This window comes from Ambystoma mexicanum, chromosome 12 (assembly GCF_040938575.1).
Source record: "Ambystoma mexicanum isolate Mex_15411 chromosome 12, UKY_AmexF1_1, whole genome shotgun sequence".
NCBI classification, from domain to species: domain Eukaryota; kingdom Metazoa; phylum Chordata; class Amphibia; order Caudata; family Ambystomatidae; genus Ambystoma; species Ambystoma mexicanum.
The window spans coordinates 1,149,646,000-1,149,671,231 of NC_090936.1; the positions used below are offsets into that span (position 1 = coordinate 1,149,646,000).

The window sequence follows — 25,232 nt, forward strand, 5'->3', positions numbered from 1 at the left end:
ATCGTGTTCCAGCGAAAACCCAGGAAATCAAGTCCTGTGAGACCGTCATGGAAGATTTCCGCCAGTTCACCGACAGCCCAGGATGGAAATGGAGTTGAAGGAGAGACTGAAGATTGCACGCTGCTTTCAACGGGCAAGGACTGCGCAAGAGCCAGTCCAAATATGGATACACATGGATACCCTGCAGACGAAGATAGGCCGCAATCACCGACATTGTCGTGAAGACACGCGACGCAGAGCTGAGGCCAAAAGGAAGCACTCGAAACTGGAAGTGCTCCTCTCCCAAAGAGAAACGAAGATATCTCCTGTGTGGATTCCAAATCAGAATATGCATGTACGCATCCTGAAGATCCACCACGCTGAGCCAATCGCCCATCTGCAAGGAGGACCGTATCTGGCTGGGCGTGATCATCTTGAATTTCTCTTGGGGTAGGAAAAGATTGAACTGGAAAAGGTCTAGGATGGTGCGCAGGCCAGCCTGGTTGGGTTTGGGCACCATAAACAGCCGGGAGTAGAAGCCCTCCCCTCGCTCCCCTAGGGGAAGGGGTTATATAGCTCTGAGGTCCAGAAGTATCTGAACCTCGGCTTTGAGAGAGGGCGAGACCGACAGCTGAAAAGGAGGGTTGAAGGGTGTGGTAGGGGTAAGCGGAAGCCCGCCCAAGCAACTGACAAGACCCATCAGTCTTCGGTGATGGTCTGCCACGCCTCCCAATGAGACGCAATGCGTCCTCCCACCGGGGTCTCGTGTGAGCGTGGAGAACCCTCATTTTGTAGGTTTTTCGGTGGTATTGCCACCTGAACATGAGAAGGAGGCTGAGGAGCGGGAGAAAAATCAAGTCCGTTGTTGCCTCTGGCGGTTATTCCCCAAAGGGGAATCCACTGCCAGATTTCCGGTCTAGGAATCCCCTAAAGCCAGAGGAGGGTCGACTTTGCGACAATGGTCGCTGGGTTTTAAAAGGGGTTTTAACAATGGCCAACAAGGACTTAGCTGTCTGAGTGCTATCCTTCGTCTTGGTCAGCTCTACATCTGTTGTAGAATGAAAGAGCTCCTTACCATCAAACGGAATGTCCAACACCTTGTCCTGCACTTCCTTTGAGAATTTGGTGGCATGCAGCCACGCCTGCCGTGAGGCATCAACCCCCAGCATAAGGCCCCGAGCCGAGGTGTCTACGTGATGAGCAGCAGCCTCCAGGAGATCCTGGGCCAAGACCCCTTACGTCGGATAATCCCGCTTTAAAGTCTTCCAGTTTCTCAACCGGGATGAACTCCTCAAACTCCGACAGACCTTTCCACATCCGCATATTAGCCCCCACCAACACCAGTTCAGCATTGGCCTGCTGGAGCTGCAAGGCAGAGTTGGCGAAAATCTTCCTTCCAAATAAGTCAAGGAGCTTATCCTCCTTTCCCAGAACCTGAGTAGCCGTCGTGGAAGAGGATTCTGCAGGCCTGGACTGTAACGTAGCCGCAGCCACCACTGTGGAGGAGGGGGGCAGACAAGACGACAGGGCCACCTCTTCCTTAGAATGCAGCCTATATCGGGCGTCAATTTTCTTATGGACGAAAAGTCCAGAGAGTGACTTTTCCCAGACCCTGCAGACCTCGGCCAGAACGGCCTTCTGCAAGAACACGCCAGTACACTCGAAAGGAGACAGGGTGAATGCCCCAAAAAGCACGCCCTCCTGCGGAGCGGGTGCCTCGGGCACCAGAATATCCAAGAAGCACATCATGTCCAGTACCCGGTCATGAAAAGCTCTAATAGAGCGGGGCAGGTCCTCGTTGTCCTGATCACCCTGCGCGTCCTCCGACAGGTCAGGATCCTGCTGAGCCATGTCGGGCGCTGCCTTGTCCACGGGGGAAGGCACCGTAGGCAAGGGAGGCGCCGTGGGAACCACCGGAGGAACAGGTGGAGCTGGAGGCGCGGGAGGATATATCTCCCTAAAAAGCCCTTCGAAATATTCCCTCATGGGGTCGGTACGCATGAGCGTCTGAAATTTGCCAAAAAAGGCGTCCTCCGAGGACTGTTTTGGAACCAGAGGAGGCCTCTCATGAGGAGGATAATTCCAGGGACGTAACGGGGAAGGGTGCCACACCGGTCCATCCACCGACGTGGCCACATAAATCAAAGGTGCCGACCCCGCGGGCAACGAAACATTGTGCGGAAGAGGCATCCGAGCGTTCCAGTCAAACTGGCCGAAAAGGATGCGCACAAGGAACTCTATGTTCACCCATGGCGTAGTTGTAGGGGTAGCACCCAAAATGGCCGCCGTGGTCGTGGCGGGAACGGACACCATTTTATCACCTAGGGGAACTGCGACACGTGAGGAAGTGAGGCAGGGGTCCCAGTCGATGGATCAGGGGTCTTAACTTTAGCCTTAACATAAGGAACCTCGGCTGAGCCGGTACTATGTGGCCTGGAATGTGTCTGCGACATACCAATCTCTAAATTAGCCTTCCCAGGAAGGACCGCGGCACTGCCGGTAAAAGTAGAACTTTCCTTCTTTGCACCCTCAACAGATCTAGTGTCATCACAAGAGCGGGAACGGTGAGAAACCACCTTCCCTGATGAGGCCTTGCCAGCCCTCCCAGAAATGTTGGTGCTTTAGCCTCTGTACGAGGGACCTCGGACCAAGGTCCGGTAACAGCCTTACTAGCACAGGCCTCGAGCATCTGTTCGGTAACACCAAGCCCTGCCGAGGCCTTGGGGCGAACCCCGGTCTTATTTTTGAGGGAAGCCGACAGAGGGGCCTTAGAGCAAGCTCCGGTACCACACAACTCAGTAGAACTGGGTCTACAAGCAGGCCCCACAGGAGGGGCCTCGGAGTGTACTCCGGTATCCACAGGCCCCTTACAGAGACCCTCGGAGAAAACTCTGGTATAATTATTAGGCCCAACGGGCACCTCAGGGCAAACCCCGGTGACAGAGCGATCAACACCCCTCCCAGCCCGGGAGGAACCCGGAAAGGTGTCTCCCGGCTGGGGGGCTCTGAAAAGTAAATAACTTACTGGGCATCTCTTTTCGTCGATGAACGCTTGAAAATGCGAAGGAGGAGTTCGTTGGAACACCTCCTCCCACCGCTCCAACCGACGCTGAAGAGCCCGGATCGAAAGGGAATCACAGTAAAAACAGGAGTCCCAACGGTGATCCGGACCCAAACACTCCAAACAAAGCATGGGGATCCGCCCCTGCGAAGCGTCGGTGGCACGATGAACAATCTGGAAAGTCTAGTTTGAACGACAGACATGATCGCTAGCGAGAGCCAGAGAGGAAAAAAGGAAGAAAATCTTCCGCAGATGCAAGTGCATCCAGTCCCGAACAAGCGGAGGAAAGGACTGATAGGCGATGTGCGGGGCGGAGCCAAGGTGGGCAGGGTTATGGCCACATGCCGGGCCCCGCGCAAGAAAGAGGAAGGACACATTTTTGCAACATTTTTGGATGCTTTTTACAAAGTTCTCCGGTCCCGTCCCACAGGACGGAGAGATGTCCCATAAGTATGGAGGAAAGGGGACGGGACGTGTAGAGTAAGTGGTTTTGTAAATATGTTATACAAAGTAGGGGAGACACAAGAGCCTTGTGGGACTCCGCATGAGATAGGGATGGCGTCTGCTGCAGCTATTGTAGAGAAAAGCCTCATAGTTCTGTTCGCCAAAAAGGATTGTATCCATGTGATGGCAGAGGAGGAGAAGTGAGCTGCGGTGGATAGGTGGCTGCAGAGGATTTTGTGATTGACCAAATTGTAGGCAGCTGAGAGGTCTAAAAAGGAGTAGGATTGCGGCATTACCTTTGTCTCTGATTTTATCAATCTGACTTTTGAGGTCAACAAGGGCAGTTTCTGATCCATGTTCATGTCTGAAGCCAGATTGACGTATTCCTAGCAGTTGGTTGTATTCCAGATGCACCTGAATTTGGAGGTAAGCGACACTGTCCAAGATTTTTAACAGGAATGGGACTGTGGTGATGGGTCTGTAATTGGTGGGTATGGCTGGGTCTAGTGATTGTTTTTTTAAGAGTGGGAGAACCCAGGATTGTTTTAGGTTGCTGGGGACTGAGTTATTAGCGAAGGACAGGTTAATTCGTTTGGTGATGAAGGGTGATAGATCTCTGGCTGCATCTTTTATGATCTGGGTGGGACAGCGGTCCCCTTTGCAATTGGAGGGTTTTAAGGAGGTGATGATTTTTTGAATTTCTAAGGTAGTTACCTTCTTACATGCGAAGCCAGCCTTGGCTTCGATGGGCGTTGGTGAGCTAGGGCTGGTAGACTTGTTGCTGGAGAGTTGTTGACGTTTGTCCTCAATTTTAGTTTAGAGTCCTGTGATTTTGTTGATAAGGGCGTTCTGGATGCTGGTGCACCAGGGTTTGTCTTTCGTGCAGGTGCCTATAGGTGGATTGAGATTTTCTAGTTCCTTTAGAATTTTAAATAGTTCTTTGGTGCAGGACTCTGCCTGATCTATCCTAACGTTGTAGGCATCTTTTTTAGTGCGAATTATCTCCCTTTTATATAATGAGGATATATTCATAAGATTCAATCTATTTTCAGCTGATGGATTGGTTTTCCATAGGAGTTCTACCTTCGCTTTCTTTTTTCTGAGTAGTTTAAGTTCAGGGGTGTACCAGGAGTTCAGATGAGCTCTTGGTTTACCTTTGCGCAATTTCAGTGGGGCAATGGTATCAATGGCATTGGCCATGGAGTCGTTGAAAGTGTCAATCAGTAGGTTTAGATCAGCATTGGCAGGTAGTGCGTTGAAGGTGGGTAGGACCAGGGGTAATAGGGCCTTAGCAGTAATGTTACATTTATTTATGGTCGGACAGGCTGGTGCCATGGGGCACTTTTTGGGTACAACATGATTTATGCTAATTTCAAGAGGGATGAGAGAGTGGTCTGTCCATGCGAGAGGTTGGGGGTCCTTATAGGTGGTGTTGCAGTTGAGTCGCTACCCAGTCGATAATTCTGCCCTTCTGGTGGGTGGGTAGAACACTGAGTTGTGCAAAGCCATGCTCAGTTAGGGCGTTGGCTAAGGATGAAGCTGGGCCGTCATTGGGGTCGTTGTAACCAAGGTTGAAGTCTGAGGATGATAATTTGTGCTAGTGGCTTGGAATTTTCAGCAATGAGCGAGGTGATGTCTTCTTCAAAGACTCCTGGGGGGTTTGGGGGTCTATATATAAGGTGAAATGAGATTGTGCTTTTGGGGGAGGTTTGCAGCTTGTCTGAGTAGCTCGCAGGATTTGAGTGATAAGGAGGCGACTGATCTGAAGTCTAATGATGATTTAGAGATGATTGCTACTCCTTCTCCCCTAGCATTGGGTCAGTTAGCTCTGAGGATAGAATATTTGTCAGTAATAGTTAGCGATAAGTATGGTCCTGAGGCTTCATGTAACCAGGTTTCAGTTAAGTCAAGATCATTAGTTAGAATTATGTCGGCGATTTCTGTAGGGTGGGCAGCAAGGGATCCGACATTAAGTAAGGCTCCTTTCAATCGGAGTAGTTTGGGCTTGCTGGGTGCCTTGTGTTTCTTATTGGTTTTGGTGTTGAATTTGGCAGAAGGCCTACTAGTTGTAAGGGGGAGCCTAGTGCCTAGTCTATTGTTACGGGCTGTAAGGTTAGGGTTCATAGAGCGTATAGGTCCTGGAGGCTTGGGTGTGGCGGAGGGCTTGGTATTCAGTTTGGTGTAGTTAAGGTGGCAAACTATCTTACAAAAATAAGTGTTTTGAAAGTCTGCTCCTGCACTACAGGAATAGTTTGAACAAGGGAACTGGGTTGTGAGGGAAACAAACATTCCCTTCTCCTCACTTGGAGTCAATGAAGGGCCTTAGCATCAAACTGGAGCATTGAAGGTTACTGGAAGTATAGTAGGCGTAACACCACAGTGGTAATAAGCGGTTTTGTCGACCTCAGTTTTTATATGAAAAGTTTGGGCAACTTATATTTGGCAGTTAGAGTTCAAATGTACACAGCCAAAACAAAACAAAAAAAAGGTGATGGCTGGAAGGTTTAGAATTAATCTTAACCTCTGGAATTGCTCTGGGCCACACCCCAGACCATCGTTTGCCTGCCAAGCCATTACAAAAGAGGGAATTCCATATTCAACTCAAGCTTGGCCCACCCCCAAAAGTGGCAGTCCAGCTGCTTGGTCACATCCTTTCTGCACTAGAACACAATCATCCCCAGACATGTTTCGGCCATATGAAACCAAGCTTCACCTAACTGGTGATGTCCAACTAGGCTGAAACAGGTCTGGGGATGCTTGTGGTTCCGTGCAGAGGGCGACCTGGACTAGCAGTTCATGCTGGGCCGCTCACATTGGTGGCAGTACTTGGCTGATTTGCATATGGCAGAACCCCTTTTGCAATGGCGCACAGGCTAAAAGTCGGTGGCGTGGAAGGTTGCCCAGAGCAGTGACAGCGACTCAGATTTTTTCCACCATCACTTTTAAAATGTACATATACATACACAAATGTGTACACATGTATGGAAAAAGAGCAATATTATATTCTCTGATATTTCAAAACAGACTCAAGAAGGAGGCAATCTCTGCTCAAGCACCAATACAATAAAACAGGTTGGCTGGTAATGGTACCGATAGCATACAGAAATTACTTACCAGTAATGTTTTCTATGGATTTTTCTCCCACAAATTCCTCATCTTGACAGATCTTCACCCAGCGTCAGCGGCTCTGAAAATTGTTTGAAAGGGGCCATATTGCTGCTGAACAGTCCTCTGCGACTAACTCGTATTCAGCTGACAAATGACAGGCTGTCGATTGTAGTATTAAAAGAAAGCACTCTGCCCCCCTTACCTCCGTTCCCCACCTTTTCCCCCGCCCGGGCTCAGCTTGCCAAAGGGAACATACATTAAGATGAAGGGAAATCAAAAGAAAATACAATAGTGAACAACCTGCGGTTTGCTAACCTCTTTAAAAAAAAAAAAATACAAACCAGCAGAATCTGGACAACTTGGGAAACACTTGTCAGTGCACCCATGTAGCAATCTCTCCCTCATGCCTCATGTTATCGAGACTGCAATTGAGACCCATGAACTTCCAAGCAGTTTAGGCTGGGTATGCAAGGAGGAATCTATGCGAGAACAATCCATAGAAAGAACATTACTGTTAAGTTATTCCTCCAATTAATTGCCTTCTCCCACAGTTCTTCATCTTGACAGCCTCCCAGAGCAATGATCATGCAGGTGGAGGGTTTGCATTCACATCAAGTAACTCTGGAGGACCGCCCTACCAAAGCAAGCATCGGCTCCTCGGGCAATGTCGAAACTGTAATGCTTGGCAAACGTGTGCAAAGAGGACCACGTTGCCACATGACAAATGTCCCTAGCAGGCACTGACCTATGGAAGGCCGAGGAGGCCGTGGGCCCCAAGCCCTGCCGGTATTTTCTCACCTGCATTCTGGAAGCAGTCAGATGCACAGCACTATCCAACGAGAGGTAATCTGTTTGCTAACAGTTATCGCCAACCTGCATTGCGAGAACGCAATGAACACTTGATCATCCTTCCTGAAAGTCTGTTCTGGCCAGGTAAACACGCAGTGACCTCTTGGGGTCCAACCTGTGGAGCTGCTCCTCATCCTCAAACAGGCGTGCGAAGGTTTAAAAACTGGGAGATCTATTCTCTGGCTCAAGTCGAATTGTGCAACACCTTCGGTAAAAATTGAGGGCACATTTTCTGGGATACCTTCTACTTGAAAAACTTGAGTAAATGGGGCTTACAAGAGGGCCTACAATACACCGATCTATCTTGCAGACGGGGATTGCCACCAAAAAAGCAGTCTTGAATGTGAAGAGTCTGATGGAAGCAGATTGCAAAAGCTCAAAGAGAGCCACTATTAGGAAGGTGAGACCCATGTTCAAATCCCAATCGGGGACCACGAAAGGCAAAGGAGGGAAAAGAATGAAAGAGGCCACCACTGGAACGGTAAAAAAATGAAGCTTGTTCTAGCGTCCTTTTAAAACCAGGAAAGGGCCAGCAGATACCCCTTTACCGTGCCAACTTGTAGGCTTGATTTGGCTATGGCCAACAAAACCTCCATCACTTAAGGGGTGGGGCACGACATTAGGTCCACCGGTTTCTTCTTGCACCAGTAACAAACTTTCTCCACCTGCACATGTACAGGAAACTAGTGGACGGTCTGCATGCAGCCAACACCTCACCTCGTTGAGGTCCCAGTCCCCGCACCTCAGCCTCTCAAGAGCCAAGCATGCACGTTGAGTCTGGGTGAAACATTACCTCCCGATTGCGACAAGATGTCCGGCCTCAGAGGAAGCCTATGAGGCGGGCATACGGCCAGTTCCAGCCAATGTGAGTACCACATACCTCTTAGCCCAGCTAGGAGGATCAGGTGAGCCCTGAATCTCCACAACTTCCTGAGAATCCCAAAGGATAACTGGTAGCAGTGCGACTGCATCACAGAGACCCACTCCACCAGAAATTAGTCCCCCAATGCCCCTCTGGGAGGTGAGACATTCCCTCAAACAGAACTGCTTGCATTTCATTGTGTCTTTCATCGCAAACAGGTCTAATGTCGGTATGCCCCACCGGTTGAAGATCTTTGCAAGGACCTCTGGCATAGCTCCCACATGAGACCGAGCTCTACCTGCTCAGAGCGACACCAGACCCTTGTCGAACCCTGCCAGATGAGCTGCAGAGGCTGAGAGGTTGTTCTCCAGCATCCAGAACTATAGCTGCATGGCCTCCCTGCAAAGGTGCAGTGATTTCATGCCTCCCAGCTTGATGAGGTTGTGCATAATCAAACGTCAGAACCAGGACAAGGCACAAACGCCGTCAGCTCTAGGCTTCATCAAGGGGACTGTGACCACCTGTGCCTCCGGCCAAGGCAGCCCTGAAATGTTCTCCTGCCAACATGTTTGTCCTGCCCCTCCAGCAGACCAGACTGTTAACCACAGACCTCGAAACCCAGAGGACATCCGGCCGAAATAAAGTGACCACTGTCTCCTGAGAAGTCACTGCAAGGAACTCATCCTGAGTCTTGCCTGCAGGACCAGGAAAAGATAGGATGCCATGAGGCACAACAGGTGCATGAAAGCCGATGCCAAGAGACTGCTGGAATTCTGGAAGAGCCGGGCCATTGTTGCCACATTGGCGACTCTCCCCTCAGGAGGAAAAGCCTTCCTGGGTTGTCCAAGACCACTCCAATAAACCGGAGACACTGCGCTGGCGAGATCTAAGAATTCTCTCTAAGTTCAGGGAGAAACCAAAGGCGTGCACAGCAGTGAACAAGTGTCTATGAAGTACCTCGAAACATTTTCCAGCGACCAAGCCCGGATCAGCCAATTGTCCAAGTATGGGAACACAGACGCCAACTCTCCTGAGATGGGCTACTACTACTGCCAGCAGTTTGGTAGACACCCTGGGTGCGGAGGTAACGCCATAAGGGAGCACCTTAAACTGATAATGTGCATCCCCAATGCAAACCTCAGGAACCACCTGTGCTTTTGACACCAGCCAGTCTTGGAACTGCAGAGTCTGCAGAAACTCCTTCAGCATCACCACACTGAATTTGTATTTCCTCAGGAACTATACGTCCCTGGGGTATGGAATGGGACGAGCCCTGCCCCCCCCCCCACCCTTCTTGAGAACCAGGAAATATCAGGAATATTGGAACAAGCCCTTTTCCTCAGATGGCACCTCCTCTAATGCTCCCTTGCAGCTCTTCCTGGAGTGCCCTTTCCGGTTGTCAGGAGGATGGTGGACGTCACTTCAGAAACAGTAGACGGTACACAGTATCCCCACTCAACCAACTAAAGGACACTGGCATCAAGTTCTCCTTCCACTTTCCCAAGATCCTGGAAACTCATTGTAATGACGTCTTACAAATGTTGAGGTGAAAGAAATGAGGAAAGGCCCTACACACTAGAGTCAAAACAAGTGCAGGTCTTCGGCTGGGATTTATCCGTTGCAGTGCACGTAAGAAAGAAAAACCTGTATTAAGCAGTAGAAGCAGAGTGCTCTGCGGCTGGGGAGCAGGAGGAAACAAATTAACGAGAGAAAAAGCCCAAGGTGCAACCGTGCGCTAAAGCTGGAGGCTCTGATCAGTACGATGTGGTGAAAAACACTACAATGGCAGGGCTGGGGTCAGCGCCTGGAAGGGTGCACCCACATATCCTTGTGTGCAATGCTTATCAGACAGTCAAATTGAGGGACGATTTTCTGCTAGAAAAAATACTGATCTGGTCCTCTGACTGCAATCAATAAAGCCAATAACTATTGAAGGGGAACGGGATCCTTTATAGATGTGTAAGATTCAAATGGACTAATGTAGTACTAACACCACGGAACTCTGAAAAAAGTTAATAAATGAGGAACAAAATAAAAATAAAACTTTGCAGGGCCAAGTAAGGACAGTGAGCTGTGATTCGGGTGATTTCCTGTGGATGCCTGCCCAATTAGCTCTGCCACCAAGGCCCTTCTGGTTGTTCCTTTCTATCAAAACAATAAGAGCAAAGCCAGGAAATGGTTACAGACATCTGTGCAAGTTCTGAACCACAGATGTTCTCCCAAATTAAGCCCCAAGGGCACCGCATCAAAAAGAAATATGCCTTGATGGGTCTTCGGGTTAACTTCCAACAGAATGTGTGAGAGGACAGATCCCTAGGCTCAGAGAGCCCCTCCCAGACTTGAGACAGCAAATGAGATGTTGACTGGCAATTCCTTCTAGAACAAAAAATGCCAACAGATTGTACTTGCATGCCCTTTACGGAAGGCAAATAAAAAGTGAAATCTGAAGGACTCTTCATGAGCTCTTTCCGTCTGCTGAGCCTGGATTTCAAAGCAAGAAAGGATAGCGCTGAGGTGTACAGGAGTTATCAAGCCAAAAGGGACTCAAAACACAGGCGGTTGTTCAAAGAGGGGAAGCTGCACAAGGAGTTTCAACACATAGAATTGGCCATTTTTGTATTGTTTTGCTGCACAGATGGCTCATGGAATGATATCAAAATAGTATCAAGGTAAAGGGACAAATGCAGGAATACTTATTTGCATCTACCATTACAACCTGCGTGCAATCACAGATCAAATGAAGTGGTCTTTGCCAAGTGCCATAGCTGTCCTTTCTTTTGCCACCATAAAATATGTATGGCTACTTTGCAAACCACCAACTGTACGATAAGGAATAAGTACACTGAGACTGAAAGTAGGTGTTATTGTTTCAGAAACAACTTTCATTTTTTATGCTATTTTCTTTCTCTTTTTCTCTTAGAAAAAAAGGTTACGGTTTCTTCTCTTCAAGCTGCTTGGTCTGGAACTTGTATTCACATGAATAACTTGGTTCAAACTCAGGTAAGTCTATACTGCGTCTCTCAGTGTTCATTTATTCTCTCCTTTATGTTTCCTCTGTCTGTAGACCAACTATTTCAGATTTGCTAATTTAGTCTCTTGTTCTCCACCTGTTTAAGTCTATGTTCTTCACTGTAACTTGCTTTTCTTCAGTTTGTTTACAACAAATCATAACTCCATGCTCCAAATGTCTATTCCCTCAATCTATCAACAGGTTTTGGTTTTCTCTTCCTTCGTGTCTTTTCTTATACTTATTATTACTTGTTTACACAGTCTTTAAAGTGCAGTTGGTTATTATATTACTAGGCAGCCTCTTGCCCTCTTTTACAGTTCATATGAAACTAACGTTCCCAATGAATTTTCACTGCCTTCAACTCTTCAGGATACCCATTTGTCATTATATAGTTTGTAATAAAGATTGTCTGTTTTGTCACAATTCTTTAAGTCAGCACTCATAGGACTGCCCTCTGACATCCACGTACCTTCTCTTACTTGCTTTTTTCCTTCTTTATGAGCTTCAAGGCGTCAATGGTTTTTTCACCACTCTTTTGACAACACAGCTGATAGCAGCGTCTCCTTGACTGCGCCGCTCTCTCACTCTCTACCTGACTTACATTTGTCTTGGCTTCCGCAACGTAGCGACGGGCGGGTCTTCCTTCTCCTCGCACAAACAGCTGATCGTCACACCTCCTCACGGGGAGACGCTGTATCGAGCGCGTCTCTCCCTCCGGCGAAACTGGCAATGCGGCTCTTTGGAATAAGGAAATGTCAGTTTTCATTGACTAAGCAACGATTACAGCGATCGCTTCTCTCCGAACAGTAACTCCAATGTAAGCGCAACTTTGTTTTCTTATTTTGTATTTTTTCTCCACCTCTCTCCCTGTGGAGTAGTAAGCCCACTCATAACCGTCGTTTTGAAACTCCTCTGCTTCCGTCTCATAGCAACAACAAGCCGGCAAAAGAAAAACTATTGTTAGAAGAATGCACCCGGAATTGAAATACAGCCTCTGACTGGCCAATAGGACTGTCAATCATTCCATTCAGCTTGTAGATAATAATTAACCCATCAGCTAGCGGATCAGCCTAGCATTGTCAGAGCCACAATTGCACACTAATTAGGTGCTCTTCCTTCTGTAAGATTATCACAGTGTGCCACTCCCTCTCTGCCCCCACATCCAAATTCCAGGATTTGACACTTTTCCAACACATTTGTGGGATAAATGCAACCAAAGGCTTCACACAATATGAAAAGACGACATTTCATAATTTCCTCGAGTCTTACAGATACTGATCCATAAATTAAACCTACCACTTTACTGCCAGGTTTTGCACCTCGCCATTCTTGTCTTCCAACAGTTTCAAAATCATCTTCACTACCTTACGCTCACTGTCATCATCCAACTTGATGGAATCTTTCTGGAGCTCGGTCATCAAGTCATTTGTTGCCATGAACCTAAAAGACAAACAATGAAAGTCGTTTTACTAAGTGATAATGGTAAACCAATATCTTCAAAAATCACTGATTATGGAAGTCTTATTTTATTTGTAATTTATAAATCGCTAATACAATAAGACAGTGTTTCAAAGTGCTACAAGGCAAAAGGGAGGGAGCAAGGGAACAAGATAAACAAAAACAATGAACAGCGGTCCTACTAGGCCTTGTGACATTCGCAACGTGCAAGTGCAGAGAAGAGAGAAAGGGAGAGGCAGAGGGTAAGTGCTGGAGGGTTCTCTCGGGGTTGAAGCGGTGCCAAAAGTGCCTGGCCGAGGCAACAGGTAAGTGCAAAAGCTGTGACATCCAAAGCGAAGGGGAGGGGAGGTTCACCACCCAACCAGTAAGCGCATGCCTGTGACAACCCACCCGACAGGGAAGTGTGGGCCCAGAGGCCAGTGCGGGGGAAGGGATGCCGATGGGCAGAAAGGCGGGACCCTATAGTACTCCTGAGGGACTAGGCCGCCAATCACAGCAACTGTGGGGATGGTTAGCACAGGAGGGAGAAAGGAAAGTAGGAGGAGGAGAGGAGAGGAGAAAAGCCTTGAGTTGCTTGCCGAACATGAGGAGATTCGGTTCAAGGTGGAGCAAGAGAGGGAGACTGTTCCAGAAGGAGGGAGCCATCTGAGGAGAGATCTCTCGCTATTCTTCAGTTTGTTTACAACAAATCATAACTCCTTGCTCCGAAGGGGAGGTCCACCACCCAACCAGTAAGTGCAGGCCTGTGGCAAACCACCCGACAGGGAGATGTGGGCCCAGAGGCCAGTGCGGGGGAAGGGATGCCGATGGGCAGAAAGCCAGGAACCTATAGGACTCCTGAGGGACTAGGCCGCCAATCACAGCGCCGGGGGGATGGTTAGCACAGGAGGGAGAAAGGAAACGAGGAGAGGAGAGGACCAGAGAGGACCCAGCCTGGAGAGGACTAGAGCTCTGGAGCCATTTATCTTCCTGGAGAAGTGTGGAAAGGGAGAACGCCGCTAAGGAGGTGAAGTTGAAAATGGGCCTTCTTGCCAAGGTCCAGAATACGAGGGATGAAAGAGAGGAGTCAAAGATAGCCCCAAGGTTTTTGGCTTCAGAGGAAGGAGGAGGAGGAGAGCCCATAGGAGGAGGCCAGAGTGCAGGAGGGAAGCAGGGACCAGGTGCCCCGATAGGAAGAATCTGTCTTACTCAGTAACGCACGAGTAAACAAGAATGCCCCATGGTTAAAAAAGCGTGGGTCAAGAAGGGCATAGAAATAACGAGGGCTAGAACAAGTACACAGTTAGCCCAGTGGCAAGGAGTTTTAAATGATCAAAGTGTTACATCAGCATCAAGTAGGAACCCTAGAATACCAAATTGCCCTGTGAAAAGCACAGGAGATTAGAGTAAGGGATTGTTACACATTTCAGAGGTATTAACAATAGAAACCAAATTGATAATGCTACTACAAGGTAATAGATATTTTGGTGGGCGAGTCTGAACTGCAGCAGGGTTCGAAATTAGCAGGAGCTGGGAGCCATTTAGCTCATGCTTCTAGCTAAGGGGGTCCTGGTTAGCTTGAAACCAACAGCTACCAGTACATTCGACTCCTGGGGCAATTGGTGACACACAAACTTAGATGTGCAATATTATATTAACTATGTATGTTGGGGGATTATATGAAGGATGATGAAGAACAAGTAAGGGGCATCTAGAGCATAGCCATAATAAAAATGGACAAGACAAAAAAAGAAGTTTGCGTCTTGCGCAAAATTAGATTTGCAGCAAAGTCTGTACTAGCTCCTAGTACCCCCAGTGGTAGCTCCTGCCTAACTAGCCATGGCAGATACGCAGGAGCTGCTTTTTGCTCCTGGTCAACAAATCCCAATTTCGATCCCTGCTGCTGTAAAAATGGAAATGAGTGGGGGGGGAATAAGAGTACCCGTTATTTTATTTATATTTGCTTATTTATAATGGGAGCATCAGGTTGCTAAAGTGGAAGATGAGGTCAGTTCAGCTGGGGGACGGGTGGGGAGGAGGAAATCAGGTCGAGGAGTCATTCAAAGAGCGCCGTTTTCAGTGGTTTCCTGAACGTCGAGGGATTTCTATCAGCGCACAACTCTTTGGGAAGGCTATTCCAGAATCGTGCTGCCTGTGATTGAAAAGACCTACCAAGGCCTTTCACCAGTTTGCTCTTCAGGCCAACCAGATGTATGAAGTTACCAGATCTAGTTATTCCATGGATGAGTCCTTCAGGTATTTCGATGCATCACCATAGAGACATTTATGCACCACTGTACAAACCTTGAAACAGATCCTCGCCTCCACCGAAAGCCAGTACAGGCGTTTATGGTGCATCGAAAGGTGTTCCTGCCCAAGGATATTCCTACGGATATTTATGATCCGCAGCGTGTCATTTTCCAAAAATTTTTGTTTTTGTATACTGCCTTCACGTGCACCAGCCAATAGTGCACTGCCAAAGTCTATTATTGGCATAATCCAAGCACAAACTATTAGTGCAGTTAGTGTATGAGACAAACGGCTTCACCAATCTAAGTAATCTCAGATGATATTGTGACTTGTTCGCGATATTGTGCACTCGCGCGTCTGCGTTGAGGGAAGTTTCAAAGACGACTCTGAAGGTCTTAACATTGGTAACAGTGCCAACATGAAGATTTTGAATTATGAGAATACTTCTCATCCTGTTTGCAGCGTGCTTGTGAGTAACCAAAAATGAATAACTGTTTTGGCAATGTTCAGGCACATGCCATTAGTAGCCATCCAGCTTTGAATTGATCCATAGATCAGTGAGGAGATCTTTAAGTCTTGTTCAGTCTCCACTGATATCTATGATCAGCTGCATATCATCAGAACAATTAGAAAATCTTACTCCTAATTTAGCTAGGAGATCACATAGGGGGCGGCAGTAGATATTAAAAAGACTGGCAGAGGTATGCGCCTAGTGGCACACCATAACCAAGTCTCTTCGATTTGGAGCGGGCTTCACCCCATACGGTTTTCGAAATTCTGTTACGGAAAAAAGAATGTAATCCAAGAGGTTGCCTCACTGGAACAGCCATCAATATTCTTGAGGCAATCAATGAGCCTTTTGTGGTCAACAAGGTCAAAGGCTGCTGAAAGATCCAATATCAGCAGCCCAGCCTTAATGTTGTCCATGATTTTAAACATCTCAGTCTGCAAGTCTAGCAGGGAGCTTGCTGTGCCATGATGAGACCTGAACTCGGACTGCTGAACCCAGACTGTCTAGGGTGGTATACTTCCGATTTTTTCTTAGGTAGTCCTGTAGTTGAAGTGTAGCCACTTTTTCGACCTCAATAACGCGTTCGTAAATCGGTCTATAATTAGTGTAGACCTTGTGATCAAGCCCTGCATTTTTTAGTAAGGAAGGGGGGGGGGTCACTGCTAAGTCTAAGGAATCCGGGATATTATTCTCCCTGAATGTTGCATTAGTAAAGCGAACCAAATTTTCCAAGATTTTAGAAGGGAAAATCTCACCTTCACAAATCGTAGGCTTCATTTTACTTAAAGTCTAACCAAAGGTTTTTTTTTTTTTTTTAGAAATCACTTGGAATGTGAAGGTGTGATTGCATTCATATTTTGTCTCCTCCTTCCCTCCCTTTAAAGGGGTTGGGGGGCTCATGCTCAGGATTATTCCGATTTTTCTTAATTTGAACATGGTCTGCACTGATCTTATCAGCAAAAGCTTTCAGCACTCTTTGCAGTACTCGTCTGTAGGAGTAAACTGGTGGAGAGTGACTTTTGGTTTTTCCAAGTCTCAAAGAATTGCAAAAAGCTTCCTAGAGTCATTTTTAGTGTGTTATCTGGGAGTCAAAGAAGCACTTTTTGGCTGATGAGATTTCGCTATATTACTTTACCAAGGTCTTCCATGCCTCTTATTTTCCTGTGACTGGTCCTTTTGCCAAGTTTTCTGCTTTCCTTTTTCCAGTGATACAAGGCTGAGGAAAACCATTTCTGATTATTGGCATTCTCTCTAATAAACTTACTTTTGTAAAGGCGCCACCTTATCTAGGCCTTTAGTCAAGGCCCTTTCATATTCTATTACTAAAGATTGTGGTGGATCATCCGAAGTGGAGTTAATTAACTCCACAAGACAGTGCTCCAGGTCAAGACAATTCACCCTGTTAAAATTCCTGCTTATGACTTTATGCAATCTCACTTCTCTGGATAGCAGGGAACGGGAGGGTCAAGTTAAAAGTCACCATGTCAGTGTTTGGCCAAGTGTTTGTGTTTTGGCTTACTATTGTGCAGCAACCCCGCTTCTTATGCTTTGGCTTGACAGAGCATTGCAGCAGCAGTCTGTCTACCCTGCCAACTATGTGAGGAAGAGGAGCAGAACCTTTAAAACTCGCCACAAACCGAGCGCGGCTGAGTGTTTGGGTGTCAACTCAGCGTAATAACTTCGATGGATTGGTCCTAAGCCAAATGACTGTTGGGCATGGTAGCGCGACAATCAGGATTTTAAGGACATTGTTCAGCTTAGTGAGAAGAGATCTGCATACGTACTGGGGAAATCCAGAGAAAACCACCAGCATCACCACCCAAGTCGCAACGCTGAAACCGACAGCATTTTTTGTCTGCCGCCGAACCAAGAAAACAGCATTGAAGTAATTTCATTGCGGACAATAGTGGAGGTGAAAGAGGAGGTGCTCACAAACGATATCTACCCGCTTTCTGTGAAAGTTGTGATTGGTGCTAGTACTGTGGCTTTCATGGATAGTATCCAGGCGGAGGATTCTACCGCCCAGATTATGCTGCCAGTAGAAGTTGAATACATTGTTAAAAACTGACATGAACGCACACAGTGGGGAAGGTGTAATGACTAACAGCACTGAGAGGGTGGGGTAGCCGTCCCTGCAGCCCATAGGTCCTTCCCCAAGGGGTTTCTTGGTTGAACCGATTAAGGAATCCAGTCCGCTGAATAACGAGGATCATTTTTCCACGGAAGCGCCCTCAGCTGGATCTAACGTTATTCCAGACTGTGGTATGACATTATCCAATGACCCTTTAGTGGCATCAGATAGCGCATTGGCACGAGTGACAATGCCCCCACAGACAAATGAACTACAGAAAGAAGCATGTTGGTGGCAGTAGAGGGGGTGATAGGGTCCGGGACAGCCTGCATAGAATCTCGGAGGGCATAAGAGGTCGGCCATGACTGGGTCATTATCCCTTCAAAACCAATAGACTTTGGACAACCAACAGAACAGACTGTTTGGCAACCAAGGGGGCTAACTAGGAGTGAACATTTTGAGAGTAATTGCTTTTCATATCAGGACGCCACAACGCTATGCAAGAAAAACACAAAGAAAGGCAACAGACTAAATGAAATTTCAGATCAACTGCTATTAGAAACTGCCACCTTGGTTGAGAAAGGGGGGAAGCTTAGGTACAAGGAACATTGCAGAGTCCGACATTGGGTTGTTGGAGGATTACAGCAAAAGACCCAACTATTCAAATTCATAAGTAAAATCGTCAAGCGCTCCAGGTGGTGAGGGTGTCCATTGATCCACCCTCACCATCAAATTGGGGAAATCTAAGGGGAAGTTATAAAAGAGGAAGCACGGACTCCCACAAAGAACTAGCAGTTGGAGAGGCAAGCGGAGTGACTAATCACTCAGCCTCGACTAAAACAAACCTTGACGAAGGGACAAACCCCAGAACCAAGCTCTGGCGGACAATCAGGGGGCCACAGCTTTTTCAACAATTGCAACGTTAACATCTATAATGGCCCCGTTTATGAAGTTGTATGAGCAGATGGGGAGCCGGCTAAGAGACAACTATTATGTTGCCAATGCTACATTCCAGGATGGTGTTCGTGGAGGGTTGTCTCACCGGAATTCAGAATAACATGGACAGTCATTAAGGAAAAGCAAAATAGGCGTGCGTCTAGACTTTGACCAGCCTGACCTGCATCCCCCCCCCCCCCCCAGCATTGTGGCACCTACCAGGTTGCTACTGGTGGGAATTCAACCTAGTGCGATGGACAGCTTTGAACAGGTAGTCAGAACTCCAGATCCGGTCTTTGATAAAGTGAACTGTACTCAAACTAGTAGTGTCGGAAATATTGTGGTGGCCTCTGCAGCTAACCCACGACAAAAGAAGCCAGAGAAATGAGGGGCACAGCCCAAAAAAAAGGGCCTAAAAAGGACCAAGGCCCCCTTAAGGGGAATGAAGCGTCAAACGAAAGCATGATCCTAGAACCTGGCGAGTCCCAAATAGATAATGAGCAAGCGGTGGTAGAAGAAAATGGTGTCAAGCGTTCACAACAATTATGTTCAATATTACGACCAAAGAAACTGTTAAAGATAAAAGCAACCAAAAAGACAGGGAAGTACAAGAAAGGTCCCAGGTGGAGAAGATCCATTTATTGCAGAAAACCAAGTCCTTGAGACCCGCCCAAAAACAGCAAGTAAATGCAACTCGTACATTGATCAAAAACATGACTGTACCAAGAAAGGAAATTTCATCCAGAGTCGTGGGCAAGGACCAACTTCAGCCAGAAAAAGTTGATGTCACAAAAACAAAAAAGCGTCACGTACCAACAGCACAAGACTGTAGAGCTGGAGGATGACCATGATGAAAGTACATCTATTGATTTGATGCACCCATCAACATATTCAATTTCAGACCATAATTCAGATGGCAAAAATGCCAAACCGGCATCTGGCTTGTACAATAAGGACCCAAATAAAGACCATTCTGAAGGGCATCCAGAACTAAATCAAAAGCCTGAATGGGACAAAATGCCAGTAGGTTCGAACAGGCTTAAAGCAATGAGCAACAGGGAGAACCAAACAGGAAAAGTAGCACTCTCCAGCCAAACTGAAAAATTCTTGTGTAAGCTGGCAGGAGGATGAGATACTACTGCAGCCGAAGGGACAAATTAAACCGCTTTGGGGAACTAAAACTGTGCCAACCCCAGCACTTCTTGAAACAGAATTGGAATCCGAAAGTGAACAAGATGCAACACCAGAGGTACATCAAAATAGGAGAAGATTGGGAAACCCAAGTAAGGCCTTGTAAGATGATATGTCTAAAACGAATCCAAGGAAATCCATAGAAAAAAATAACTGAAGGGATTCAAGAACCCCTACCAAGGACGAATCGCCCCTGATCTTGTACAAAATCAAGTGAAAATCCTCCTTAGAGAAAGAAGAAACTTATCTAATCTCTCTGCTGAAATTACCACGATCAAGAAGAACAACAAGTTGGGGAAGGAATGATAAAGCTGACCGACATACAAAAGAGCACCAGGAGCAAAGTAATCGATCACGGTCCTCTAAAAGATATCAACCCTCAGGATGGGTTATTGTTAGATAGAATAAATCAACAGATGACGGTTTGATCTTAAATATAGCTAATGTGATCCGATTATTCCACCATGTTCCAAGTCTAAGACTTTTGACGTCAGATGATTTGGAAATAGTGGAATTTCTTGACAAACAGAAAACGGATAGAGTGATCTACACAGTTGATCACTCAACTTCTTAAAGAGGAAGCGAGTCGTCCAAGACCCTTGGGGTTCGATTTGATCGAACAAAGAACTGTAACAAGAAATTCTAAAATTCCATCACCTGAATTGAGAGGGAATCAATACTACCATACTACGAGGAAAGGAAACTACAATGACAGAGGACCCCCAACAAGGAGTATACTGCGCTCGAACATCGCGAGGGATGAACAAAGCACACCCAATTATCGGAAGGATGATCAAAGATTTGTGAATAAAGGAAAGGAAGAAAATGGGAAGTGGTTGATGGGACTTGTAGCAGAAAATGTTTTAATGGCATAGTGCCACCAATCTGTTCAGGCCAAACCCCTCACAGTGGCAAGTTGGAATACTAGGGTTTTTTCCGACTTGTTTGGTAGAGGCGATACTAAAATCAAGGACCACAATATAATATGCCTTCAGGAGACATGGCTGATGAAACCACCTATTACAGATGGATACTCAGTCTACCTGAACCCAGCTATCAAAAGATTGAAAGGTAGGCCCATCTCTGGTCTAATGACACTTTGCAATTTATATTAGTGGAAGAACTATTGCCTAACCCACTAATTCAAACCTTGGTGGGAAAGATAAGTATAGACTCTACCAAGCACGAGAAAACATCAGTCCTTATGAATCTTTATTGGAATCCAGCAAGTATGGTCAGTCAAAACTTCCCAGATCAGGTGCCAGATTTCATTGACCAGTACAGAGCTAAATTCAGAGATCCTTGGTTCATCTTGTGTGGCGACCTAAATTGCATTTGCTTAGACAAAAATTGAAAATGTACCGATAGATTACCTAATAACACCTGCCAAAAGAAGGCGATTAATTTGGAAGAAGACCTCAGCCCCAAGAGAGTTGATGATCTTAAATGGCACTACTTGTGGGGATATACCACGCAAAATCACAAGGAAAGTAAGGAATGGGAGGACAAATCCTCGATTACATTTGTACCTCTAGGAATAGGTTGTCAGCAGTAAACAATTCGATAGTGGAGCCGATGTTTGCTAGTGACCACAATCTACTAAGCCTGACCTTGACTCCTGTAACTCAACTTGAAGGAGAAATGTATCCGAAAGAGCTGGATGTCACCCCGGGTAGAGAATCGCGGCACATCACCAGGCTCACCTTAAGCAAACAGGTTGCGCAGCACTGCTTGGCCGACCCTGGACTCCTCCCTGGAATCCCGATCGACGCAGTAGAATCTCGTGAAGGTGTGCGTCGACCTCCACGTAGCAGCCCTGCAGATGTCCAGCAGGGGCACACCAGATAAGAACGCCGTAGTAGCAGCGATCGCTCTGGTCGAATGGGCTAGCCAACCGGTGGCAGTGCATGATGCAGCCGGAGAGCCATCTGGAAATAGAAGACTTCGAGAGAGCCTTCCTTTGATTCACAGGTCCAAAGTTCACGAATGTCCTCCGGAAACTCTTCGTGCGGTCCACGTAGAACTTCAGCGCTCTAGCCACATCCAGCGAGTTCAAAGTCCTCTCGGCCGGCGACGAAGGAGACAGGAAGAAAACAGGTAACACCAAGGGCTCGTTAAGATGGAAGTCCGACGGCACCTTGGGCATAAAGGAGGGGGTGTGTCCTAAGCACCACCCTCGAGGCATGGAAAGTCAAGTACGGTGCTTTGCAGGATAGGGCCTGGATCTCTCCCACTCGTCGTGCAGAGGTAATGGCCACCAGGAATGCAGTCTTCCACGACACAAGCTTCATCAGTGCGGAGTGCATCGGCTCGAATGGGGGGCCCCCCCATGAGCCTGGTCAGCACCACGTTAAGTTCCCACGCCGGGGTCGGGGCCTTCACCGGCGGGAACGACCGGAACAGTCCTTTCATGAACTCTTTTACCAGTCGATGGGACCATAGGGACGTCCGTCCTGTGGTTCTGGTATATCTGGAGATCGCCGCCAGATGAATCTTAATGGAGGCATGGGCTAGCCCAGCCTTTGCCAGCGATAGCAGGTACGGCAGCACTTGAGGGGCCGTAATCCGTAGGGGGTTGATCTTCTGTGCTCGGCACCAGATAGAGAACCTCTTCCACTTATGACCGTAGCATTTGAGAGTCGAGGACGCCCTGGCCTTTGCAAGAACCTCTCTGCAATCGGCCGGTATATCGTAGCCTCCAAACTCTAGCGCTGCAGGAGCCAAGCCTGCAGGTTCAGCGACACCGGGTCGTGGTGGAAGATGGCGCCTCCTTCTCTGGAGAGAAGATCCGCGTCTGCCGACAGCTTGATGGGAGGGGACGTTGACAAGTCCAGAAGGTCCGGTAACCAGATCTGCCTCGGCCACGCCAGTGCGACGAGGATCATCCTGCACCGGGACCTCTTGAGCTGGCTGATGAGTCGAAGCAGCAATGGAAACGGAGGGAACGCATACAGGTATAGGCTGTCCCAGGGGAACGAGAACGCATCGCCCATGCTTCTCGGCTGGGGAAACCTGCTGGCGAACCTCTTGCACTTAGAGTTCGTCGCTGTTGCGAACAGGTCGATTTGGGGTTTGCCCCATCGTCGGAAGAGTTGATCCACCCGATCCTGGCGCAGTTCCCACTCGTGACACGCGCGCAGCTCCCTGCTGAGCGAGTCGGCAATGGTGTTGCTTTCTCCTGCCAGGTGGAAGGGAACCAGGAACATCCCCTGGGTGATCGCCCAGTGCCACAGATCCTGTGCCTCCTTGGATAGGGTTGGGGATCTGGTGCCTCCCTGCTTCCTTATGTAAAACATTGTTGTGGTGTTGTCCGTGAAGATCCGCACCACCTTGCCCTTGAGCGACGGGAGGAACGATTTGAGAGCCCAGAACACGGCTCGGAGTTCCAGGATGTTGATGTGCAGGAGCCTCTCCTCCGGGAGCCAGAGGCCTCTTGCGTGGAGATCTCCGGTGTGGGCGCCCCAACCTTCCAGGGAGGTGTCCGTCGTCACCGTCTCCTGGTACGCCGGCGTCTGAAAGTCCTTGCCCGCCGTGAGGTGCGCTCGAACCCCCCACCACTGAATCGCCCGCCGGAACACCTCGTTGAGGGGGACCCTGTCTTCGAAGGTGCCCGTCGCCTGCATCCAACGGGCGTCGAGAAATTCTTGAAGAGGGCGCATCCGTAGTCTGCAGAGGCGCACCAGGTAGATGCAGGAGGACATCATCCCCAGGAGTGACTTGATGGACCTCACCCTGGCCACGTCCGTGGCTAGCAGGCGCTGCACTTTGCCTAGAATGTGCCTAGAATGGTCTTCGTCCGTTCTTCCGACGGGGCCGCTAGGCGCCTCACTGTATCGAGCTTCGCTCCCAGAAACAGGGCCACCTGCGACGGCACCAGGTGGGACTTTGGGTAGTTTATGGCGCATCCCAGGTCTGTGAGTAGCTGGACGGTCCTCGCAGTGTGTTCGACGGCGAGTTCCCTCGTCCTTGAGCGGATGAGCCAGTCGTCCAGGTAGGGGTAGACGTGAATCCCCTGCAGGCGCAGCCACGCCGCCACTGGTGATAGGCACTTGGTAAAGACCCTGGGGGCCGACTTCAATCCGAACGGTAGTGCTCTGAATTGGTAGCGGCGTCCCTGGACGACGAACCTGAGGAACCTTCGGTGACTTTTGAGGATGGGAACGTGGAAGTATGCATCCTCCAGGTCCAACAACGATAGAAAGTCGCCTTCCTCCAGCTGTCCCAGTACGTGCTGGAGGGTGACCATCCTGAACTTTCGTGATCTGATGTATTTGTTCAAACGACAAAGGTCCAGGATGGGGCGCCAGCCGCCCGTCTTCTTCCTGACGAGGAAGTACCTTGAGTACACCCCGGAGCCTCTTCGGGACAAGCTCGATGGCGCCTTTCCTGAGCATCGCCCGTACTTCCAACAGCAGTTGCGGGACCTGATTTTCCTTCTTGGACACAGGTGGAACGTGAGGGCACTTCTACAGGAATTCGATAGAGTGTCCTCTTGCCATGGTATCCAGCACCCAACGGTCGGTGGAGATGGACTTCCACACGCCGACGAAATTCGTCAGCCGGCCTCCCACCGGGGTGCTTCGGTGGGGGCCCGAGACCACGGCTGGTTCAGTCCTGCTTGGAGGTGGTGGCCTTGCCGTCCTGGCCACCTTGCCGACGGCGGCGAGGCGCTCCCTGCTTGCCGCGACCCCTGTAGGCCTCCTGAGACAAGGAGCGTGCCGCCTGGCGGTAGGACGAGCCACCGCTGGATCCTTTGGATCCTGTGCCTCCAGAGCTCCGAAAGGGCTGTCGCTGTTGAAGGGCTCCTGGGGCGCGGGCCGTCTCCGTGTCCGTTTTTATGGCTTGGAGGGATTCGTCCACCGCCTTCCCGAACAAGTTGCTGCCGTCGAACGGCATGTCCAACACCCTGGTCTGGACGTCCTGACGGAAGTCGGTCGCCCGGAGCCAACCCCGTCGTCGTAGGCAAACACCGTTGCCCAGCTGGCAGAACCCGGTATCGGCAATATCGGTTGCCACCGTTATGGCGTGGTCCGACGCCACCTCGCCCTCTTGCAGTATTTCCAGGGCCTCGGACCTCTTGTCGTCCGGCAGGAAGCCCAATTTGGGGGTCAGCTTAAACCAGAGCTCCCTGTCGTAACGGGCCACGATCGCCAGGGCGTTGGCCGCTTTGATCTTCGTCGCCGCCGACGAAATGACCCGCCGCCCCATGGCGTCTAACTTCTTTCCCTCGCTGTCCGGCTGGGAATTTGACTTCGAGGCTCCTGACCCCGCCGCTTTCTTCTTCGCCGCCGCGAAGACCGAGTCTGGCGTTGGCTGGGCCCTGAGGCACAGGGGAGCGGTTTCGGGGACCCGGTACTTCTTCTCGTACCGGTCCTGTTTAGCTGGTGCCGTGGAGGGGTTTTTGAGAACCGACAGGCCCTCCTCCCAGATGTCATCGATTAGAGGCACCGCGATGACAGTCTTCCTCTTGGGCCTCCCGGCGCTGATAGAGGAAACCTTCCTTTTTCTGCTCCTCCGGGCAGA

At 48.8% G+C, this 25,232-nt stretch overlaps 1 protein-coding gene across 1 annotated transcript in view; it reads right to left on the bottom strand.

The window, feature by feature from the left end:
* CAND1 (cullin associated and neddylation dissociated 1) overlaps nucleotides 1-25,232 on the bottom strand; it is a 769,151-nt gene that overhangs the window by 680,458 nt on the left and 63,461 nt on the right. Inside the window, exon 2 of the mRNA XM_069629730.1 lies at nucleotides 12,610-12,753. Coding sequence (XP_069485831.1) covers nucleotides 12,610-12,753 — 144 coding nt within the window. The remainder of the gene's footprint in view (nucleotides 1-12,609; nucleotides 12,754-25,232) is intronic.